At 48.8% G+C, this 18,875-nt stretch overlaps 1 protein-coding gene across 1 annotated transcript in view; it reads right to left on the bottom strand.

Moving 5' to 3' along the window:
- LOC125740680 (catenin delta-2-like) overlaps positions 1 to 18,875 on the bottom strand; it is a 143,080-nt gene that overhangs the window by 18,949 nt on the left and 105,256 nt on the right. The window contains exons 16-18 of the mRNA XM_049012159.1: positions 16,447 to 16,632; positions 14,682 to 14,832; positions 1,254 to 1,494 (exon numbers count right to left, since the gene is read on the bottom strand). Coding sequence (XP_048868116.1) covers positions 1,254 to 1,494; positions 14,682 to 14,832; positions 16,447 to 16,632 — 578 coding nt within the window. The remainder of the gene's footprint in view (positions 1 to 1,253; positions 1,495 to 14,681; positions 14,833 to 16,446; positions 16,633 to 18,875) is intronic.

The raw sequence follows: 18,875 nt of genomic DNA, 5'->3' as shown, positions 1-18,875 counted from the left end.
GGGGGGGGGGGCAATTCATCACTCTCCAAGGTGTTAGAACAACATGCTCCCTAAAACACAGCATGACGGATCCGGCCGAAATCGCATCCGCTGCAGGGGGACGGCGGCCCCGAGCCGACGCCGGTCACATGACCCACACCCACTGCTGTAACGCGTCCTAGTGCGTGCGGGGGCCAGTGAGGATTCGCATGAGCCCGTTAGACTTTGCATACAGCTGATGTGACTGGGCGGGGCAGCTCTGACGTCACCTGACCTCGCCTTAACGCACATGGCTGATGAGGGCAGTCAGACTCACGGATAATTCATGGATGATTTACATTGTACTCATGGCTGTTTTATCTGTGTTTGTGAGAAATCTTGGGACTGATTCATATCTAAGGACAGACTTCCAGCAAGGTGCCTTCTCAAAAGGAAGCAAAATATGACATCCAAAGGCATAAAAGCAATGCGGTCATGTGAGCACGTCAGAAAAAGAACATAAACTATTTGAAGGATTCAGATCCCCTCATCAGTCTGACAAATTCCCTTCTCTCCCATCATTAACCAGTTACGTTACCAAGTCGACCACATTTATTACCAAATCACATATGTTGCCAAGTGCACCACATCTGCTGTCAGCGCGTCACATCACCCAAGAGCAAAGCCACTCAGACACACAGGCGAGCAGTGAGATAAAGACACGGGTGATCCTGAGCATGCAGAATCTCATTACGACCCATAACCCCCCCCCTACCCACCCACCCGCACTGCATCATGGGAAGGGTTAGCTGATCCTGAGCATGCAGAATCTCATTACGACCCATAACCCCCCCCCCCACCCACCCGCACTGCATCATGGGAAGGGTTAGCTGATCCTGAGCATGCAGAATCTCATTACGACCCATAACCCCCCCACCCACCCACCCGCACTGCATCATGGGAAGGGTTAGCTGATCCTGAGCATGCAGAATCTCATTACGACCCATAACCCCCCCCCCACCCACCCGCACTGCATCATGGGAAGGGTTAGCTGATCCTGAGCATGCAGAATCTCATTATGACCCATAACCCCCCCCACCCACCCACCCGCACTGCATCATGGGAAGGGTTAGCTGATCCTGAGCATGCAGAATCTCATTATGACCCATAACCCCCCCCACCCACCCACCCGCACTGCATCATGGGAAGGGTTAGCTGGTCCTGAACATGCAGAATCTCATTACGACCCATAACCCCCCCCCCCCCGCAGTGCATCATGGGAAAGCCACACGTACTTGTCGCCCTTGCTCCTGGCGATGCCGATGAGCTTGTCGATGCCGCCGGCGTCTCGCAGCGCCTTGGCGTTCTCCATGTTCTTGGTGATGACCTCGTGCAGGGCGCAGCAGACGGCCGTCACTGTGTCATCGGACATGGCCTTGGAGCCGCCGCCGCCGTTGGCTGTGCCTCCGCCGCCGCTGCTGGTGTTGTTGTTGCCCCCCGGGAGGCGGTGCACCAGGTCACGCATGGCGTACTTACCTTCGGGGCGAGGGAGAAAACACCATGGTTACTCAGCGTGCAAATCCGAGCCACATTCAAGCGTCAAGCAGAGAAGGAACTCTGAGCGCTCCAGCCATCCCAGAAGACCAGCAGCTCGGTGCTTCCTCAGCAATCCAGGATCTCAGCAGTCAACTGATATTTATAATAAAGTTAAACACCCAACAAACAACAAACTCAGATCATATGACATAATAGAGGAACCCCAGTGTCCAAGTCTGGCCTTCAGTTTTAATTTTGATGCACTTTTACGGTCAGCTCACCTTCCAGTTTAATTATCTATAAATAATAAGCTTTTTGTTTTATTTATAAAGGAAAAAACTGCAGTCAAACTTTTATTCAGAAATTTGTGACACATTCAGATAAAATCTGAATCAGCTCCCCCTGGCCATACTGCAGCCAGTGAGGTCAGTTTAGAAATATTTGTTTGTTCTTGAAAGCCAGTGTGTGCCCTGTCTCTCCTCCAGTGAGATAGGTTGAAAGGGTAAAAATGGACTGTTTCCGTACATGGACCGGCATCCCATCCAGGGTCCCCCTGCCCTGTGCCCTCTGATGGACCGGCATCCCATCCAGGGTCCCCCTGCCCTGTGCCCTCTGATGGACCGGCATCCCATCCAGGGTATCCCCTGCCCTGTGCCCTCTGATGGACCGGCATCCCATCCAGGGTCCCCCTGCCCTGTGCCCTCTGATGGACCGGCATCCCGTCCAGGGTATCCCCTGCCCTGTGCCCTCTGATGGACCGGCATCCCATCCAGGGTCCCCCTGCCCTGTGCCCTCTGATGGACCGGCATCCCATCCAGGGTCCCCCTGCCCTGTGCCCTCTGATGGACCGGCATCCCGTCCAGGGTATCCCCTGCCCTGTGCCCTCTGATGGACCGGCATCCCATCCAGGGTATCCCCTGCCCTGTGCCCTCTGATGGACCGGCATCCCATCCAGGGTCCCCCTGCCCTGTGCCCTCTGATGGACCGGCATCCCGTCCAGGGTATCCCCTGCCCTGTGCCCTCTGATGGACCGGCATCCCATCCAGGGTCCCCCTGCCCTGTGCCCTCTGATGGACCGGCATCCCATCCAGGGTCCCCCTGCCCTGTGGCCCATGCCACAGAATAAATGGTTGGAAGATGAATGGATGGATGAATAGATGGATGGATGCATAAAAAGAACAAAACACCCATGAATGACATTCAAACTGCTGCGGTCCTTTGGTTGATCCCTAATAGCCTGACATAAACAATCACATGATGAATGGCCCAAAAATAATGAGTGTTTGTTAATTCCTGCCTGCTTATCTTGTAATTCCAGAAAGGGTATTACTTGCTTGAGCGGATAATATACAGGCACTTTTTCAATATAAACTTGCCCTTTCTGAAGGTTTCAGAGAAGGAACAATGGGCAAATTCTGGTGTAAATCGATGCCCCGAATCATTAATCATTTTAACAAATTCAGTGGAATTACAATCTTATCATCTGCGAGGAACTTAGAGGAAGGCTGACATTCACAGAGTCATCTCCCATTAGGGGAGAGCACCAGCACACAGCCGCCCACTAAGAGCTGCAGGAGGCCCACTGACGCTCCTGTCCGGAGTCAATGGGGCTGACGGGATGCCTGGGGAAGTACCATTCCTGTAGTATGGGGGCTGAAGGGATATCTGGGGAGCTCTTCTACAGTGGATGCTGGAATACCAAGGCTGGTTGCTGTCCGGTGTCAATGGGGCTGATGTGTTTGGGGAATGTCTCCCCAGTGTCTGGAGGGCTGGCAGGATTCCAGGAGGAGTCTCTCTCCAGCATCTGTCGGGTTGATGGGATACCTAGGGGAGCCCCTCTCCACCGTCAATGGCACTGATGGGATACTTCAAAGAGCTCCTCTCCAACATCCACTGGGCTGATGGGGTATCTGTGGGAGCCGCCCAGTGTGATCTCCAGGGCCGATGGGATACATGGAGGAGATCCTAAGGATGCTCACCACAAAATGTCACGACATGAGCCTTCTGGAATGATCACGCCTTCAGTTGAGCGTACGAATAAACAAGTCATGTACTGTGGTTTTGCCGCGTAAACTCTCTAGGAAGATCTGCCCAATTCGAGAGCTTGTGCACAACAGAGTGATCGGGAAGTAGGGCTGATTTTCAGAAGCAAATAGTAATTACCAAATGGTGTAATTAATTAGCATTTCTCTCACTCCAAAATATGAGACGTGTGTTACTCTCCCGCTGCCATGAGAGGATAAAAACAGAATGTGGAAGCAGGAAGAGCCGTGGGTTCACCATGTCCTTGTCACCTGTGGTGTAAAACACACCAGCCGTACATGCTGAGAGTGCCACAGGGGCCCAGTGGGAGGGGAGCAATGCTTTTCTGGGGGGTCTGCAGAACACCTGGGCACCAGGCGGCCTTAGTTATCCCACCTCCCACGTCCGATCCCACTCGGCGCGCAACGAGAAGGCCTCATCATCCCATGGGTACCAGGGCCGTCCGTTTGCAGCCTCAGGCTCCAGGGGTTTCAGGAAACCTCAAATAGCTACCAAGGTACACAGCAGTCACCTGAACATGGCGAGCTGGAAGACTGCTCTTAAAGGTCAGCAGGCAAGGAGGAACTAACCGGCGCTCCCTACCAGCATCGCCACACCGCCTTCTTACACTTTCTAAAAAAAATCTACATTTCTTGAATGAGTGGATCAAAAACAAAACAAAGAAATAACATCGGCCTTTCTGACGGCAGTCGACAGAAACCGGGGCTGTTCGAGCGACACTGATGAGAAAACAGCTCACATACCCTTTAGGGAGAGAGAACCGCTTTAAGGGAGAAATCAGACCTGGATTTTCTCCGTGAGTCCGAGGAAACAGCGTGAATGTGACCACATTCCTCCAATCAACATGAACACTGATTCCTATTTCGGGAAAATGCCACAGAAGCCATGTTTGAGCCTCGCTCTGTAAATTTCATGGCTCTGTTCCTGTGGCCGCAGCGACCGCGGGGAAGTGCTTCTGATTTCATTAGTGTGCTCACAAACATGGCAAGATATAGCTGGAGGTGTTGATAACCATATTTGTTCGTTGATTTATTCGCTACGGCCCTCTGAGCCGCATTCACTGAACATTTGGTATTAAGATCCGGTTCCCGGCCAGAACACAATCTCTTTTACGAAACATTAAGCAAAGCAGAAAGCAGGCAACACGAAAACAGGGACTGAAAACCACTACTGTGGTTTAAAAGTAGGTCATTATGAGAAAAAATATATTAAATAAAACAAAAATGATAAATATGGGTAGATTTTTTAAAAGACACATATAGACAGGGTAAAATACTTTGATAATTTTGCTGCAGCCCTTGTCGTTATATTAAAATAGTGATTATTTGATATTTAAAACTTGAAAAAGCTAGTATTAGAACATGCAGAAATACACAATACCAGAAAAGACCATCCGCAAACTTCATGACCGGAGAGACAGTTTCACATACTGTCTTCTTATGTTCTTATTTAGAGTATGGAATAGTCTTCCTGTTAGTGTAGCACAAGCTAAAACCCTGGGTTCCTTTAAATCAGAGCTAGATAAGATTTTAACAGCTCTGAGCTATTAGTTAAGTTCTCCCTAAACGAGCTTGATGGGCCGAATGGCCTCCTCTCGTTCGTAAATTTCTTATGTTCTTAAAAACACCTATTTTTAAATTGTTTCTAGTTTAGCTGTTATTCACTTATAGTGAAAGGCCATGAGATAATGAAGTAATATATATTAGATATTGCAACATCTTTTTTGTAGTCTCTTCAAAATAGCATTGCAGACTCTTGGCATTCTTTCAACCACCTTCCACAAGTATCACCAGCAATGTTTCTCCAAAGGTCCTGAAGAAGTTTCTGCAAGTTCTGGGTACTTTGCTCATATTCTTCGCGTTTACGCTCCGATCAAGCTCATCCCAAAGCAACTCAGTAGGGTTTAGGTTAGGGGACTGTGTGGGCCATTGAATCTGTCACGGCACTCCATCTTGTTCATGTCGACTGGTACATTACTTATGCAAAATTCCTCATGGCCTCTAAATTGTACTACGAATCTGCACTGGTCTGAGGCTGACATTCTGTCAGAGTTAGCAGGAGAACAGTGATAGGCCACCTGCTGGGAACTGGCTCCCCTCAGATCACTGACCAACTCAGGAAGCAATGGTTAGTGACTGGGTGCTTCTCCTTTCAGAGTTACCTGGAAATTCTCTTGCACTTTACTTCTACTGCACTGCTCCCTGTCCTGTTCCCCACCCCCCCCCCCCCCCCCACCTGTCCCCTCACCTGCAACTGTGGCATAGCGATGTTCTTCCTAACATATGTGACAATGAAACTTAACATGTCACACGCCTAATCTAGAATGTGCAAGGACAAGAGAAGGCTCATGGGAATTTTACTTACACAGTTCTGAGGGCAGAAGGAAAAATGATTGGTTCAGAGAGATATCCAATCAGATTGTAGAAGAGGCGAGTCCAAGCAACTAGAGGAGGCAGGATGAACTAATCGTGGTCCCACCTCCTCCCATTTCTTGGACCCACCTGCCTTACAATCTGTTCGGCTATCTCTCTAAACCAATCATATCTTCATCTGCCCTCAGAACATTTTTGTAAAACTCCCATGAGCCAGGGAAAATCTGCAGAATATTCCCCACAAAAGTGACCCCAATTATAAGCACCCCCTTTCTGCTGGCCTATCATAATGATAACAAAACAGGGCCCTGGATTGCCGGGTAGCATTCGTAAAGGGTAAGCACTTATTAACTTCGGTACAGCCTAACCAGGCCCTTAAAATGTTGCTCCAGTTGTGGACAGGGGGACAGAAATCTACAGTGGCAGGAACATGTAACTCCATGCAAGCTGCCTCTGGGTGCCAGATGGGCAGTGAAATTTTCACAGCACACACAAATTGAAGGAGCACTAACAAATGCTCTTTACGGCGAGCGTGCTTCATACCCCAAGCTGTTCCTCATAATTTGAGCCCTGTAAATTATTACAGAGTTTTTTTAAGACACACGAGCAAACAAACCCATTAAAAATATTATAGCGTGAAAACAAATGGCCAAAGAAGGCAATAAATCTGGCACTGGATGGTGCTGTTCAGGGCGCACCGACACCTCTGGCTGCAATATTTTAAATTTGCATGTACTGGGACTGCTGATATCAGTCAGAGGTAATGAAAGACGGCAAGCAACTGGCTCACCTGCTACGAATCAGGGTTCTAAAATGCTGAGAGAAGCCATCAGGGTGTTGAGAAGCATACCAAGAGCTTCTAAGCACACCAAAAGTTTATCAAAACGTTGATGGGTTCTCAAGCACACAATGATCTTCTCAACACATTTATGGCTTCTCACCATACCGAGAGCTTCTCTACAAGTTGATCGGTTCTCACCGTACCGAGAGCTTCTCTACAAGTTGATGGGTTCTCACCGTACCGAGAGCTTCTCTACAAGTTGATGGGGTCTCACCGTACCGAGAGCTTCTCTACAAGTTGATGGGTTCTCACCGTACCGAGAGCTTCTCTACAAGTTGATGGGTTCTCAGCACACCAAATGCTTCTTAGCGCACCAAGAGCTTCTCTTACATGCTGTTGGGTTTTCAGATGGGAGATAAAAGCTTCTCAACACAATGAGGGGTTCTCAGCACAGCAAGAACTTCTCAAAACAGTAATGGGTTCTCAGCATAGCAAGAACTTCTCGACAAACTAATGGGTTCTCTGCATACCAAGAGCTTCGCGACACACTGATGGGTTCTCTGCACACAAAGACCATCTCAACACGCTAATAGGTTCTCAGCATACTAAAAGCTTCTTGACTTGTTAATGGGTTCTCGATATACCAAGGGCTTCTTTTACATGCTAATGGGTTCTCAGAATACCAAGAACTTCTCACCATGTGGTGGGTTCTCAGCACACCAGGAGCTCATCAGTGTATACTGGGAACCCATCAATGTGTTGAGAAACTCTTGATATGTTAAGAACCCATCAAGCTTCTTGACATACTGATGGATTCTCAACATACAAACAAATTAATTTTTGTATAGCGCATTATCACAACATTACATACATACCAAGGGCTTCTTGACATGCTGATGGCTTCCCAGCACCTGGCTTCTTAGCACGCCAAGAGATTCTCTCACACACTGATGGGTTCTGAGCATATCAAGAGCTTCTCAACACACCGATTCTCAGCACATCAAAAGCTCCTCAGTACACTAAGAGCTTCTTAACACAACAACAGCCCTTAGCATCGCACTGTAATGACAACCATGCCACAAACAGAATAAAAATCGTCACAATCCTGAAATATTAATGCTGATTCTCCAGTAAGCCTCTTTTAATAGGAACAGCACTTGTGAAATTGTGAAAGCACATAGCTTCCATTGAGCAACCAGATTTCTCCGTGTGATTGACAGGTTTTCCATGCTTATCTACTGTGAGCTTGTGGTACTGCCTCGGATACACCGCAGGTGACAGAGGTCATGAGAACAGGATGGCGAACAGGAGAACAGAGTCAGGGAGAATCCAAGAGATGGGAGATAAAAGCCTGAAGCAAGAAACCCTGTATAGAGCTCCAGAGCATACAGAATGTCATGCACCCCCCAACAACCCCCAACTCTTTTCCTGCTTCCCTGGCCATGACCCTTGGGACTGACTTTGAAAAGATAATTTTCCAGTGCTCTCGGGCACAAAAAAACTCACAGATGTTTGGCAGTAGGGGGTAAGTCTAAGGAATCCATCCTGAAAAAACTGACTCAACCTTGCCTGCAAATAGCTGCAGATACATCTAGAGACATTAGTTACCTTGGTTACAAAATGTTGTCACAGGTGACAGCAGAGACAAGGGGGTGTTCCTCAATATGTGTTCTTGACCATACTTGTGTTCTCGTGTACGCGTTTGACATCATATTCCACTTCTGTAGACCAGTTTTAGTACTAAGAACAGAAGTACAGAGGATGGTAGAAAATCTGTGATGTCATTCTTGCACCACCCCAAATATCAAGGGTACATCAGTTACAACCTCGCCAAAGAAGACCATTCCCATGATACACTGCACCTCAAGTTCGTTCTTGGGAGTCAATGACCAGTCTTGCCAAGATCTTTTTGTTCTTGGTATTGAGTAACACTCTTGATATGAGGATTAAGAGACATACCCCAGTTCGAAGCACTCTGTTGTCCCAAATAAAGACAAAACCAAATCTCGCCATCTATCTCCTCTCAGGATTTCAGTGAAAGCTCCAGCAGCTCCTGAAGTGAAGAAAAGGCTAGGGACAGCACCTTCATGCAGAAATCTGACCCCTGGAAGGCCTGGCTTTCTGGCTAGACACAGTCCCTCCACCGGGGAAAGAAAATACCAAAAACATGACACTGACAGTGACCTGCTAAGAATGCTCCCACATGTCGATGACAGGCGAAAACCTGGCCCTCCTATATATGTTTTGACTCAAGGAAAATGGCAACCATGACGAAATTATCACCAATATTGAAAGTATATTGGCACATTTTAAACCAGCGAAGTTAAGAAAATGAATCCCGGTTTTACCTCTTCTGCCTCCCTCCCGATCACGCCTTCTTTTGTCTGAGTCATTGCCGACCTGTAATCAACCGATGAGTAGGAGGAGTGGACTGCTATGGGAATCTTAATCAGTGATCGCCGCTGGGTCGCTGTATGGCTAAGGAAGAGTGTCTTCCCTCTCAAATTACATTTGGCCCCCAATGTCTTGGCGACAGGTAATCAGCCGCATCGTGGGGAAAGTGAAGGGCAATTAAGACAACATCGTAACGGAGCTCGCCTCAGTTTCACCGGTTGGCATGTCAAGGCTGTGACAAGGCTTGCAACAACTAGCTAATGTGTTCAGCCTTTAAACTTCCCCGCTGTTTTCTGATTACATCAACACAGAGAACAGTGTCACTGTGTTCCTTCGGCGATATGGTGGACTAAGACACATTTGTGCAAAAATAAACAAAATACTCCAACGCATATGCTGTTACTAAGACTGTAAAGGCTTCCATGTAGCGTCCATAGCACTGACCCTCCGCTCTCAGTCTTTGTAGATTTCCAATGAAATGGTAGTTCTCAAAGCCCACAAAACAAGACTAAAAAACGAAACACACTCAGAAGTTTTCCACTGCCAGCGAAATCGGAGACAGGCATGAGGAAGGAGGTTGCCATGGCAACTCCCAGGGCCAAGGAGGAAACCAAGTTTATGAGCAAAAGATCAATAGTCTATTCTCTATTCATTGCCATGAAGAGAATTTCAAAGACCAAAGGCCACATCTGAAAAAAGACCTTAAAATCCCTTGTTTTCTTAGGAGGAAAAAAATGGAAAAATATATCAAATAGAATGGCTCGTAAATATTTTCAGCAGCTCCAGTTAATGTATTTCTTACGGTACATATTATCGTGCTATATCGGGGCCCGAACTGTAATATTCTCCCAGTTCCCAGGGCAACCATCGTCAGAGCCAGGTTCGAAAGCCTCAGAGACAGCCTCAGGTCCTACCTGAATCTAAATCCGAAATCTTATTAGCTGGCCTAATAAAGGACTTAGCAGAAAGTTCTGCTCAGGCACTTGAACGCCACACTCAGCACCCTCCTTCCATCGTTACTGGACTGCTGAGAGGGGGCTGGCTGGCCATTTGCCTTTAGACCACCCCCATTCCTGTCCGGCAACAGTGTTATTGACTTGTATTACAGCTCTAATCACTGTTTTTCCCCCATTGTCCATTTCAACACCTGACCTGTAATTCTACAACATCATTTTATTTTTTGCTAAATTTGTTTGTGAAGCACACAGAGCTGGATAAACAAGCTTCCCTGAATCGAGTTCAAAGAGTTTTCATTCATTGTTTTTGGTCCTGTACAGACTCTGTATTTAGGGCCTCCGTTTCAGGAAATCAGAAATGCACAGAGATCACAATCAGTACCCTAACACAGTTCTTAATTTAAATTTTTTTTTTCTGATTTTCACACACAGTTAGTAATTAGAAGCAATTTCCACCAGGATAATATAAATACTCTAACTCTGATTCTGACTGTCACGTACAGTAAACAGTGAGCGGGCACCCACATGTCATCTTACTGATGATTCTGATTCTGTTTCTGATTCAGTCTCTGATTCCGATGTAAACAGTGAGCGGGCACCCACAGGCCATCTTACTTATGACTCTGATTCTGTCTCTGATTCCGATGTAAACAGTGAGTGGGCACCCACAGGCCAGCTTACTGATGATTCAGATTCTGTTTCTGATTCTATCTCTGATTCCCATGTAAACAGTGAGCGGGCACCCACAGGCCATCTTAGCGATGTTTCGGATTCTATCTCTGATTCCCATGTAAACAGTGAGCGGGCACCCAAAGGCCATCTTACCAATGATTCGGATTCTGTCTCTGATTCCGATGTAAACAGTGAGTGGGCACCCAAAGGCCATCTTACCGATGATTCGGATTCTGTCTCTGATTGTGATGTAAACAGTGAGCGGGCACCCAAAGGCCATCTTACCGATGATTCGGATTCTGTCTCTGATTCCGATGTAAACAGTGAGTGGGCACCCAAAGGCCATCTTACCGATGATTCGGATTCTGTCTCTGATTCTGATGTAAACAGTGAGCGGGCACCCAAAGGCCATCTTACCGATGATTCGGATTCTGTCTCTGATTCCGATGTAAACAGTGAGTAGGCACCCACAGGCCAGCTTACCGATGATTCAGATTCTGTTTCTGATTCTGTCTCTGATTCCGATGTAAACAGTGAGTGGGTACCCACAGGCCATCTTACCGATGATTCGGATTCTGTTTCTGATTCTGTCTCTGATTCTGATGTAAACAGTGAGTGGGCACCCACAGGATATCTTACTCATGACTCTGATTCTGTCTCTGATTCCGATGTAAACAGTGAGCGGGCACCCATAGGTCATCTTACCGATGATTCGGATTCTGTTTCTGTCTCTGATTCCGATGTAAACAGTGAGTAGGCACCCACAGGCCAGCTTACCGATGATTCAGATTCTGTTTCTGATTCTGTCTCTGATTCCGATGTAAACAGTGAGTGGGCACCCACAGGCCATCTTACCGATGATTCGGATTCTGTTTCTGATTCTGTCTCTGATTCTGATGTAAACAGTGAGTGGGCACCCACAGGATATCTTACTCATGACTCTGATTCTGTCTCTGATTCCGATGTAAACAGTGAGCGGGCACCCACAGGCCATCTTACCGATGATTCGGATTCTGTTTCTGTCTCTGATTCCGATGTAAACAGTGAGTAGGCACCCACAGGCCAGCTTACCGATGATTCAGATTCTGTTTCTGATTCTGTCTCTGATTCCGATGTAAACAGTGAGTGGGCACCCACAGGCCATCTTACCGATGATTCGGATTCTGTTTTTGATTCTGTCTCTGATTCTGATGTAAACAGTGAGTGGGCACCCACAGGATATCTTACTCATGACTCTGATTCTGTCTCTGATTCCGATGTAAACAGTGAGCGGGCACCCACAGGCCATCTTACCGATGATTCGGATTCTGTTTCTGTCTCTGATTCTGATGTAAACAGTGAGTGGGCACCCACAGGCCATCTTACCGATGATTCGGATTCTGTCTCTGATTCCGATGTAAACAGTGAGTGGGCACCCACAGGCCAGCTTACCGATGATTCAGATTCTGTTTCTGATTCTGTCTCTGATTCCGATGTAAACAGTGAGCGGGCACCCACAGGCCATCTTACCGATGATTCGGATTCTGTTTCTGATTCTGTCTCTGATTCTGATGTAAACAGTGAGTGGGCACCCACAGGCCATCTTACCGATGATTCGGATTCTGTTTCTGTCTCTGATTCCGATGTAAACAGTGAGCGGGCACCCACAGGCCATCTTACCGATGATTCGGATTCTGTTTCTGTCTCTGATTCTGATGTAAACAGTGAGTGGGCACCCACAGGCCATCTTACCGATGATTCGGATTCTGTCTCTGATTCTGATGTAAACAGTGAGCGGGCACCCAAAGGCCATCTTACCGATGATTCGGATTCTGTCTCTGATTCTGATGTAAACAGTGAGCGGGCACCCAAAGGCCATCTTACCGATGATTCGGATTCTGTTTCTGTCTCTGATTCTGATGTAAACAGTGAGTGGGCACCCACAGGCCATCTTACCGATGATTCGGATTCTGTCTCTGATTCCGATGTAAACAGTGAGTGGGCACCCACAGGCCAGCTTACCGATGATTCAGATTCTGTTTCTGATTCTGTCTCTGATTCCGATGTAAACAGTGAGCGGGCACCCACAGGCCATCTTACCGATGATTCGGATTCTGTTTCTGATTCTGTCTCTGATTCTGATGTAAACAGTGAGCGGGCACCCACAGGTCATCTTACCGATGATTCGGATTCTGTTTCTGATTCTGTCTCTGATTCCGATGTAAACAGTGAGCGGGCACCCACAGGTCATCTTACCGATGATTCGGATTCTGTTTCTGATTCTGTCTCTGATTCCGATGTAAACAGTGAGCGGGCACCCACAGGTCATCTTACCGATGATTCGGATTCTGTTTCTGATTCTGTCTCTGATTCCGATGTAAACAGTGAGCGGGCACCCACAGGCCATCTTACCGATGATTCGGATTCTGTTTCTGTCTCTGATTCTGATGTAAACAGTGAGTGGGCACCCACAGGCCATCTTACCGATAATTCGGATTCTGTCTCTGATTCTGATGTAAACAGTGAGCGGGCACCCACAGGCCATCTTACCGATAATTCGGATTCTGTCTCTGATTCTGATGTAAACAGTGAGCGGGCACCCACAGGTCATCTTACCGATGATTCGGATTCTGTCTCTGATTCCGATGTAAACAGTGAGTGGGCACCCACAGGCCAGCTTAGCGATGTTTCGGATTCTGTCTCTGATTCTGATGTAAACAGTGAGTGGGCACCCACAGGCCAGCTTAGCGATGTTTCGGATTCTGTCTCTGATTCCGATGTAAACAGTGAGTGGGCACCCACAGGCCAGCTTAGCGATGTTTCGGATTCTGTCTCTGATTCCGATGTAAACAGTGAGCGGGCACCCACAGGGCATCTTACCGATGATTCTGATTCTGTCTCTGATTCCGATGTAAACAGTGAGCACACACCCACAGGCCATCTTACTCATGACTCTGATTCTGTCTCTGATTCCGATGTAAACAGTGAGTGGGCACCCACAGGTCATCTTACCGATGATTCGGACGCTCTCTCTGATTCCGATGTAAACAGTGAACGGGCACCCACAGGCCATCTTAGCGATGATTCGGATTCTGTTTCTGATATAAACAGTGAGCGGGCACCCACAGGCCAGCTTACCGATGATTCGGATTCTGTCTCTGATGTAAACAGTGAGCGGGTTCCCACAGGCCAGCTTACCGATGATTCGGATTCTGTCTCTGATGTAAACAGTGAGCGGGCACCCACAGGCCAGCTTACCGATGATTCGGATTCTGTTTCTGATGTAAACAGTGCGCGGGCACCCACAGGCCAGCTTACCGATGATTCGGATTCTGTTTCTGATGTAAACAGTGAGCGGGCACCCACAGGCCATCTTAGCGATGATTCGGATTCTGTCTCTGATGTAAACAGCGAGCGGGCACCCACAGGCCATCTTACCGATGATTTGGATTCTGTCTCTGATTCTGATTTAAACAGTGAGCGGGCACCCACAGGCCAGCTTACCGATGATTGGGATTCTGTTTCTGATGTAAACAGTGAGCGGGTTCCCCCAGGCCAGCTTACCGATGATTCGGATTCTGTTTCTGATGTAAACAGTGAGCGGGTTCCCACAGGCCAGCTTACCGATGATTCGGATTCTGTTTCTGATGTAAACAGTGAGCGGGCACCCACAGGCCAGCTTACCGATGATTCGGATTCTGTTTCTGATGTAAACAGTGAGCGGGCACCCACAGGCCAGCTTACCGATGATTCGGATTCTGTTTCTGATGTAAACAGTGAGCGGGCACCCACAGGCCATCTTAGCGATGATTCGGATTCTGTCTCTGATGTAAACAGCGAGCGGGCACCCACAGGCCATCTTACCGATGATTTGGATTCTGTCTCTGATTCTGATTTAAACAGTGAGCGGGCACCCACAGGCCAGCTTACCGATGATTGGGATTCTGTTTCTGATGTAAACAGTGAGCGGGTTCCCCCAGGCCAGCTTACCGATGAGCTCCTTGTTCCTCACATCCAGCGCCATATTCCTGAGTGCGGTGGCCACAGCGCAGACCACGCGGTCGTTGTCTATCCGCAGCAGCTCCACCAGGATGGGCAGGCCCTTCTCCTTGCGCACAGCCGCACGGATGTACACCGACCACTGCGGTCCAGGAGGGGGGCAAATCAAGAGAGGCCGTCAGCATCATGGGAAGCGAAATGAGTCGATAAAGTCATAACATGGCGCTCTGGGAGACCAGGGACAATCGTTGAGCCAAATCCAGTACTTATTTACTCATTAATCTGTGCAGTTTGAGTCTGACATGTTTGATAAGTGTCAGAGTTACTGGGAGCCTTAACCCAGGTGAACTCGAGGGACTTGTAGTTGGGGTCAGTCATTCAACAATCGTCCCCCGTTTCCCTTATGCTGAACAAATCGCAATGTTTTCCTGCCATGAAGCTGAAACAGTGAGGTCAGCACACCTGGCCCGTTCAGAGCCCTAGGGAAGCTCTGTCCTTTAGGCCAGAGTATGTGTGTGTGCGTGTGTGTGCATCCTTCCATACTTGTATAATACTACTTGCTCTGTCATATTTCCGCTTCACTCAGCCACAACATCACTTTTTTTTGTACCTCATTCCATCATCACGTCCGCCGAGCAGGCAGGACCATGTGACGGCCATCAACTGATTCAGTGCTCCACGCTCCGCTTGTTATTTTCATGGTTAACCAAACTCCTTTAAGCAGAGTGACCCTCTGACTTTTCACAAACTCCCCCCCCCACCCCCCCATCCTGATGCCTCTGACGGGCTCTCGACAGTCCTCCTCCCCCCAAGCCTCAGAATACTCAAAGGTACCGCTCTGCTTCGGGTATGAAACATGCCTTTCTGATGGGACTCCCTGCCTCTTTTCCCTGAATGCCCACTTTCCCGAGGCTGTGCAGTGAACATGCCCGATTAAGGTCTGTGACACTGTGAATTTCAACATATTTGTAACATTTATGGGGGGGGGGTGGGACTTATGTGTGCTGAAGGAACAGGCTTTGAATATGGGGGGCAGAAAATGCAGGAAAGTGAAGGGGGATTCAGGTGTTGCGTTAGCTTGTTTAGTTAACAAGCCACTCATCCATCCTCCAATTAGCTTGCCAGTGTGGGGTCACATGGGGGGACTTGGATCCAATCCCAGGCAGGGAGGGGATAACAGTCCATTGATGGCACCAAGGGTGGTTTAATGATGCCGATTTGCTTAGCTGCAGGTCCTTGGAAGGAAACTACAGTACCAGCGGGAAATCCATGCCACACAGGGCGAACATGCAAACTCAACACACAGAGAGCGGAAGCGGGATTCAAACACCTACACAGGGAGGCACAGGACCACAGGTCTGAGCACAGAGACACACAAGCCTTTCATTAGTTATTTTCATCCACCGCCTACTTATGACAGGAATCCTGGGACAGAAATTGCTTAATCTGACCGTGAATTCATGTGTTGTTTTATTTGGCCTTGTCAAATAAATATCAGAATAGCCTGAAAATCGACATTAAAAACTGCATTCATGGCATGTCAGGGCTGCTCTAGACCTCGTCTACTGGTCACTAAACAAAACAGAGAGTAACTGTTTCTAACTGTCCCTTCTCACTGTTTATACCACCTCGACTGTGGGGAGGTCTGCACCAGTGTCGTCACGTGGTGATGTCAGTGATGGTGCTCTACGCTGATGTGGGTGCAGAGGCGGCTGCTGAGGCGGCTGCGTGGGGTGGGGGGGGGGCCGACACTGACCGTAGGGCCTACCTTCCAGCTCCCGGCAGCCAGGTTCTGCAGTGCCCCGGCGGCGCCCTCTAGTGTGTCGGCGTTCGAGCACTCGGACAGCAGTGTGAGGTAGGGCTTGACGATGGAGGGGTGCCACAGCATCTGGATGCCTTTAGGGGGGTCGGCGGTGTCTGGGAGGGGCCCCACACCATCCCACTGGAAATCAGGGATAGAGGTGGGGGGGGGGGTGGGAATCATCTTAGTGCCAAGGTATTTTGTTTTGTTCGACAGGTCCTGCCGTGGGGGTTTAACTTCCTCAGGGTCAGCTCTTATACTCCAGAGAGTCAGGCCCGGATTCAGGCACTTCAGCCAAAACTGCGGTGCCGCCTGAATAAACAAAGCCTGAAATGGCAGGATTATGGCCTTTAGAGTTGAAGCCTTTGTAAATAATATGAGATTAATAATAAAAGGTATTAGTGGCAATGGGATGTGACTGTTCCCTCTCTCTGCAGAGAGGCAGGATGCACCCACCAGAGTGCAGGCACACATGGCAGGCTCTCTCCATTCATCCACCCACCCACCCATCCATAAATCCATCCATCCATATTGCAGGGTGGGGTAATACAGGAGCCATCACCAGGGCAGAGGGAGGGAGGTCTCGGGATGTGGATTCTCTGTTTGTCAGAACTTAGTTCATGCTGCCTAGAAATGAACCCCTCCCCCCGAATCGGTGGAAGACACAGGGTGTGCTGTCACCCCCCTCGCCCCCACTCGATCTGCACTGGTCTGACATGTGGCACCTTGCCGTCTGACCTACTTTCTGTCACAGAGGTGGTGTGTATGTATGTTTATGTCGGTCCCACCTGCTCCCCCACACTCAGAACCTCCTTCCTGTCCCCCCTACACCCCCACCCTGATTGTTGCCGTGGGGACAGGAGGCGTGCTCCGGGTCCCGATCCAGCAGGATGTGCTGCAGAGCGGCTGATGTGCTGCAGAGCCTTACAGCTGCCTGCCAGTAGCCTGCTGAGCAATTTTCACCAGGTTTTAACAGGTTTAGATGGTGTATCTCCAAGGTACAATAATCATACATATCACTAAAACATCCATCCATCCATCTTCCAAAACCGCGTATCCTTCAGGGTCGTGGGGGGTCCGACCCCGAGGGCTACAGGTGCAAGGCGGGGAGCAACCCAGGATGGGATGTCAACCCATCGCAGGGTACACCATTCACTCCCACACTTATTCACTCCCATGCTTATTCACTCCCACGCTTATTCACTCACACGCTTATTCACTCCCATGCTCATTCACTCCCACGCTCATTCACTCACACACCATTCACTCACACGCTTATTCACTCACACGTTTATTCACTCACATGCGAGTCACTCTGCTGGCTCATGCGGCCACCAGGAAGCTTAGGATGAGTAACTCTAACTGATACCTTCACACACTCACCCCAAGCAGCAGCACTGATGGGTCATGTGACTCCAGAGTAAGGTAGCGTTTTCAGATTTTTGGCACTTTTAAAGTGATTTTAGAGGCAGAACCCAACTGATTACCTCTTTCTCCTATTTTAAAACACTTATAAAATCTGGCCGCCCACCCTGCTGGTACTTATCGATTGTCCGGTTTGTGTTTATTGACAGGCCCGTTGGCTGTGTGCATCCTCAGAGTAACGATGCCTGACAGGAGCTCGTTAAGCCCCTCGTGACCAACACAGCATCTCCCTCAAGCCGAGGCCTTGCTGTTTTATATATAATTTTTCTGGAAGACGCAGCCCGCGATTCTGCATCCCTTGCTGGATGTACAGCACTGACGCAGACATGTTTCAGGATTCCCCCTTACCCTCCATCTGTGGATCGTTCAGGACGGTGTCAGTCCCAGCCCCCAGACCCCAGCCGCCAGGCCCAGGAGTGCCCGCGTAAACGGGCCTGATCACTTGACACTGTGGTGAATCCCACTATCTGGTACCCCTAGGCTCACGGAGGGATAATGGGTTCTGATCCCTGATGAGGGAAGACTCTGTATTCACCCTGTGAGTGATGTAGGATAAATGACGGGGGGAGTGGAATTCCCAGAACTGGGGGAAGTCAGGTGACTCCACCTGACCTATCATGATCATGCAGAGCTGGGTTCTGTTCCCTCTGTGGGCCCAGGATGCAGACGCTATCGATACCCTCACCTCTTTCGGATGATACCAACTATTCTGACCTGATGCCAAAATGGCTGACTGTTGTCGTTCCTGTTCACTGCTGGCCCTGTCTCCACACCCCTGTCAAACAAAAGGCTTTGTTCTGTCCTTCCATCCCCAAGGATCAGCGAAGGGTGCAGCTGCAGACGCCTGTAGAGTGAGGTTCCACCAGAAATACGTCACCTCCACAGGAAACATGTGATATCAACTCTGTGTTCCAGCGAATAAACCCTAACCTTAACCCTAACCCTCACCGGAGCTCCAC

The sequence above is a fragment of the Brienomyrus brachyistius genome, chromosome 4 (assembly GCF_023856365.1).
Source record: "Brienomyrus brachyistius isolate T26 chromosome 4, BBRACH_0.4, whole genome shotgun sequence".
NCBI lineage: Eukaryota > Metazoa > Chordata > Actinopteri > Osteoglossiformes > Mormyridae > Brienomyrus > Brienomyrus brachyistius.
The sequence above is the reverse complement of the archived record's forward strand: the minus strand, read 5'-3'. Positions and strand labels throughout refer to the sequence as shown.